At 60.2% G+C, this 5,924-nt stretch overlaps 1 protein-coding gene across 1 annotated transcript in view; it reads left to right on the top strand.

Annotated features, from left to right (window-relative positions):
- The window catches only part of ALPK1 (alpha kinase 1), a 39,454-nt gene that overhangs the window by 24,800 nt on the left and 8,730 nt on the right, over nucleotides 1-5,924 (top strand). The window contains exons 5-9 of the mRNA XM_015571519.1: nucleotides 1,682-1,768; nucleotides 2,020-2,096; nucleotides 2,617-2,712; nucleotides 4,116-4,220; nucleotides 5,809-5,916. Coding sequence (XP_015427005.1) covers nucleotides 1,682-1,768; nucleotides 2,020-2,096; nucleotides 2,617-2,712; nucleotides 4,116-4,220; nucleotides 5,809-5,916 — 473 coding nt within the window. The remainder of the gene's footprint in view (nucleotides 1-1,681; nucleotides 1,769-2,019; nucleotides 2,097-2,616; nucleotides 2,713-4,115; nucleotides 4,221-5,808; nucleotides 5,917-5,924) is intronic.

Here is a 5,924-nt window from a genome sequence, read left to right as displayed (position 1 = left end):
GAGTTAAGGGGTTTTATCCCCTCCCTAACTTCAGGGGAAAATCCCTACCTGGGGAAACAACCTTTCTCGGAGAGGTGACCTTGGTTAAAACACATAGTGCCAAGAAGGTGAGCAAACATATTAAGAACAGTATGCCATATATGCCAGGTCCCTTGAAACAGCAAAGATGGACCGGCTCCCGGCAGATAAGTTCTTTAAATTGATTGTAGGGAGAGAGGAAGGGGGAGAAAAAAAAATCAACGTGAGAGAGAAGCATCGATCAGGTTGCCTCCTGCACACGCCCAGACGGGGATCGAACCCACAGCCTGGGCATGTCTCCTGACCAGAATCAAACCCACAACCTTTTGGGGTGATGGGATGACACTCCAACCAACTGAGCGCCGGGCCAGGGCGGATACTGAATCCCACATGAAAGCAAGTAAGTCCCAGGGCTGGGACACAAGTCGCTGAAGCCTTCGGACGCTGGTCTGAATCTGGCCAGCAAGTGTCCAGCGAGTCGACGACAATTCGCAGCAGTTTCCACTCAGTCTGCTCGGCCTGGAGCCCAGAGCCTTCGAACTGGCGGATGTTCCCAGCGAGAGGCAGTGTGATGTACAAACACTGACCCCACACCCCTCAGTGTGGCCACCCTCACCAGCATGCAGCATGCACGTTTCTCATCTCACTGCACGCACAGAGACACGTGTACACATGCACACGGGCCCACACACACACCTGCACAGACACATGTGTGCATGCGCCCCCACAGAGAGACACGAGTGTACATGCACACATGTGCCTGCACCGACACACATGTGCATGTGCCCACACAGAGAGACACATGTATGCACCTGCATACATGTCCATGCACATGCACACATGCCTGCACAGAGAGACCCACCTGCACACATGCCCACGTGCCCGCACACGTCTGCACACAGAGAACACGTGTGTATACATGCACACATGTCCACGCATGTGTGTGCGTGTTCACGCGTGTGTGCGTGTGCGTGCATGCGCCCACACATGCACATATGCCTTGCGTACAGAGAGACACACATGTATACATGCACGCGTACCCCCACGCACGCACACGTGCACACACAGTCACACACGGGGATTAGAAGCTGGGTGAACATAGAGGTGACATGACAGACTAGTGAGGAGGGTGTCCCAGTGGGTCTGAGTGGGCGGCGTCCACACCTGCCCCCCCCCACCCCGCTTTGCTCATCCGTGAACCTCAGCGTGCAGGGCCTTTCCCCAGCCTCACACTCCTCACAGGAGAAACCACCGCCACTCACACTGCCCCGCTCCAGCCCCGTGGCAGCGTGGCCCTGCCGTGCTCTCAGACAGGCTCGCGTGGGAGTCCTGGCCCTTCCCTGCCTCCGGTGCATGTTTGGGTGGACGGGACCCGCCCGCCTCGCTCAGGACACCCCACGGCCACGGGCGTCGCTGGGGGCGAACTCTCCCGCGGCCCTGCAGCAACAGGACTGCGCTGAGGCCGGGGAGGGGAAGCAGCCGGTCCCCTCGGAGCCAGGGAAGTGGGTCCCGCACAGAACATCCCCTCTCAGCGGGGACGGAGGCGGGGGGGTCCGCGTGCAGATGAGGGGCCTCTGCATCTGTGTCCTGAGGGCTCCGGGGCCGCCATGGGCAGTGGGGTTTCACGCATCCCTGTCCTGATTCGAGGCCTCATTTACCGCAGGCTCCTGGCTGTACAGACACGAGAGCGACCGGGTCCTGGTGCAGTCCGTCTGCGTGCAGATCCGAGGGCAGATCCTGCAGAAGCTGGGTGCGCCCCCTCCTCCCCTCTACCCGCCCCACGCCCTGCCCCATGCCCCCGCCTGCACGAGGTACAGGGTCTCATGTCCACCTGGCCCGTCTACCTGACCCCTGACACCCGGCCCCTGTCCACTGAACCCCTGTCCACCCAACCCCTGTCCATCTGACTCTTGTCTATCTGGAGCTGAGGAAGCTCCTTTCCGTCGGTTTCAAGGCGTTCTCTCTCTGAGGGCATAGACCTAGCCCGTGTCTCTTTTCCAGGGATGTGGTATGAAGCAGCGGAGCTAATCCGGGCCTCGATTGTGGGGTATCTGACGCTTCCTCAGCCGGACAGGAAGGTGGGCCGTGCACGTGTCTCCTGTCCTGTTTGTCCTGCTGGTTCGCTCCTGCACATGATTCCGTGTGTCGCCTCTCAGGTCACCAGCGTGTGGGCGTCACCCCACGTGGGCTCAGGTCACCGGGGCAGAGACGGGTCCGCTGTTTCCATGGCATTGTCACGCGGGAAGCGAGAGCAGGGCTGGGTCCCTGCCCGAGGCCTCGTGTGTGGACTCCTGCTTGCTCCCCTTGGGCTCGTACCCGCAAGCCCGCAGCTTCGCAGGCACGGGCCTTGACCCCGGGCCAGGCCTCAGTACGGACACGCTTGCTGGACACCCAGCCGAGCCCCGCTAGCCAGCCGTGTGCCCCCGCTGGATCCTGTCCTCAGGAGGCCAGGGCTCGGTCGCCAGTCCCTCTGGCATCCAATTCAAAAGCGTTTCTAGGGCCATGACAATGACAGTAACAATGAGTGATGGTTCGTGCCGAGGGCTGGAGGGCCTGGCCGGCCGTGAGCTGCACTGACGGGATTCTGCTTCCCCCCAGGGCATCTCCACCTCGCTGGGGATACTGGCCGACATCTTCGTGTCCATGAGCGAGCACGACTACGAGAAGTTCAAAAACAACCCCCACGCGGCCTTGGTAACTGTCGCTTGACTCTCACTTGCCAGTCCCGGTGCCAGGCGGCCGCCCCTGTAGACGGTCTGCCCTGTGCTCCGCCTGGGAACTGGGGGTGGGAGGGACAGCGCCTCCCCCTGGCGGGACATGGGGCTCCCAGTTTCCCGCCACCTGGCGCTCTATCGTCCCAGCCCTGGCACGCTGTCTGTCCTCGGACAGCGACGGGCGAGGGAACCCGCGACCTCCCCACAGTGATACACGCTTGGAACCCCCTACGCTCACTTTCAAATGTTCACCAAATCCAGTGTCCACACCTGGGCCGCCTCAAGGGGCAGGAACGTTAAAACTTTCATCATCGTCGTCCACACGTGGAGCCCCTGCCCTCAGCAAGGACGATTCCGAACAGTTACAGGCGGTCACAGCTCAGGAAGGCCGTGTCTGCTCACGAGGCGTGTGCATGGGCCGCCGCCAGGAGGCAGAGCGGGCCTCCGGCTGAGCAGGGTCCCGCAGGGACAGAGACCTGCATGGGAATGCAGATTTTTTAAATACGTTTTTATCGATTTCAGAGAAGAAGGGAGAGAGAGAGAGAAACAATGATGAGAGAGAATCATGGATCGGCTGCCTCCTGCACGCCCCCTACTGGGGATCAAGCCCACAACCCGGGCATGTGCCCTGACCAAGAATCGAACCCTGACCTGGTTCATAGGTCAACGCTCAGCCACGGAGCCACGCCGGCCGGGCGGAAAGTGAGACTTGGATACGATCCCCAATGTTGCCAATTCCCTTAAGTCCCGAGTGACGGCAGTCACGGCGCCAGCGCTGTGCCGCCTGAGGACACGGCTGTTGGCAGCGACCAGAGTCAGAATCGTAGCTGCCGCTCTTGCTGTCGGACACACAGGGCGGGGCTCCGTCCCTCCTCCAGGAAAGGGGCCTCTGACGTCGCCCCGGCCCCCGGGCCCTCACCACCAGCATCTTACCTACGCTGGTGTCTGATCCCCTCCCTCAGGCAGCTCCCTGCGGGTCCCTGTGCCTAACACAGAGCCTGCTGCACAGAGCGCGCAGCATGTGTTTCTAGAACGAATGGGGAGCCCTGTTGCCACGAGACCGTAAATGAAAGGGCTCTCCACGGAGGATGACTCGGAAGCCAGCCATTAACGTGGCTGCGAAGTGGACCGAGTCCCTCCAGGGGGCCTGTGGGGAGGAAGCTGCTGGGCACCTGAGCCCTGCCCACGCGGCCAGGCTGTTAATTTTAGGGGGAAGCTCAGTGTGGGGGGGTGGTCCCTCTCTGGGCACAGCTCTGAAACAGTTTGCTTGGGGTTGGGGCATCCCGGGGAGTCTGGAAGAGAAGTTGGGGGGGGGTCACGGTCTGTCTTTGGCTGATGGATGAACAACCGTGGGCACGGCCCGTGGCCCCCACTCTCTCCCAGGGCCTGACGCGGGACTGTGCCCACCGCCTGCTGTCGGCCGCCGAAGCCTGCAAGCTGGCCGCCGCCTTCAGCCCCTACACACCCCTCTTCGTGCTCACGGCCATGGTGAGGAGGCGGGAGGGGCGGGCCTGGTCAGATAACACGGTCGGACACTGTGCGGGAGGTCTATGGGGCGGGTGGTGCCATCCTGGTGGGGGCTCCTTTAATCCAGCCGGAGGCCCCGACGCCATCTGCTCCAGAGCAGTGTCCCCGGCACCTGGAATGGCCCTCACAGCCTGTTGTTTGATTGATTGATTGATTGATTGATTGATTGTTAATCCTCACCTGAGGACATGTTTCCCATTGATTTTTAGAGAGTGGAAGGGAGAGAGTGAGGGAAACATCGATGTGAGAGACACATGGATTGGTTGCCTCCTGCATGTGCCCCGACTGGGGCTGGGGATCGAACCTGAAACCCAGGTACGTGCCCCCGAGACCCTTCCGTGTGCGGGCAGACGGTCTAACTACTGAGCATGCTGGCCAGGCCATAGGAGCCTTTTTAAAACACACCTTCCCGGGCCCCTCCCTCAACCCTGTATGTGCCAGTTGCTGGGATTCCCCGAACCCTGATTCTTGAAATACCCAGGGGGCTGAAGTGCACGGAGGGGTGTGGAAGCCACTAGCCTATCGTGTGGACTATTATTGAAAGAACAGTGTTTAAACCCAGAAGCCTCATTTGCATAGAGAAACTTTCATGTCCCACGTTTGGACTCTGCTGAAACTAACAGCAACAACAAATGTAAGTAACACCTTTAATCAGAGTCTGAGGCTGCGGGAGGCGCGGTTCGTGGGCAGCTCTTAGCGGCCACTCAGACCTCCGGGTCCTCCTCCCCGTCACCAGAAAGGCCTCAGGTTCCTTTTTTATATAAATACTAGAGATCCGGTGCACAAAATCCACCCCCTCAGCCCAGCCTGCACCCTCGCCAATCTGGGCGCTGACATCCTGCAGTCGGACATCCCTCTCACAATCCTGGATCACTGGCTCCTAATCGCTTACCTGCCTGCCTGATCGCCCCTTACTGCCTCTGCATGCTGGCCTGGTTGCCCCTAACTGCCCCCCTCTGTTGACCTGGTCGCTCCAAACTGCACCCACCCCCCGCCGGCCTAGTCACCCTCTCTGCTCCCTCCCTGCCGACCTGGTCACCCCCAAGTGCACCCCCTGCCGACCTGGTCACCCCTCACTAAGCCCCCTGCCGGTCTGGTCGTAGGCAGCCATCTTGTGAGGGCATGAGGTAATTTGCATATCACCTCTTTATTATATAAGATAATGTCATGGATGTCAGAGAGGAGGGAGAGAGGGAGAGAAACATCAATGATAGTCAGTGGTCGGCCGCCTCCTGCACGCCCCCCACTGGAAATGGAGCCCGAAACCCGGGCCTGTGCCCTGACCAGGAATCGAGCTCTGACCTCCTGGTTCATAGGTCGACGCTCAACTGTTGAGCCACACTGGCCTCAACAAGACCTCAGGGTCTTACTCCAACGTTTGATTGTGTATTTTCTGCCGAGTGCCTGTGGCCCACGCCTGGGGTCCCACATCACAGTGTTTGCTTTTCCACGGCATTTCTCACCACTGTCCTCCGGGAATGAGAGATTTTTCCTGTGTCACCTCCAGTTTCCAACTCCATGTCGCCCTTTGTGTTTGGTGTTTTCCCAGAATATCCGGGGCACGTGCCTGCTGTCCTACACCAGCGCCAGCGCCTGTCCCCCCAGGATGCGGGCGGCGTATCTGGGCGACGCCAGAGAGGCCTTTGAAATCGGCCTCCTCACCCG

The sequence above is a fragment of the Myotis davidii genome, unplaced genomic scaffold, assembly GCF_000327345.1.
Source record: "Myotis davidii unplaced genomic scaffold, ASM32734v1 scaffold989, whole genome shotgun sequence".
NCBI classification, from domain to species: Eukaryota; Metazoa; Chordata; class Mammalia; order Chiroptera; family Vespertilionidae; genus Myotis; species Myotis davidii.
This window is presented reverse-complemented; position numbering and strand designations above follow the sequence as displayed.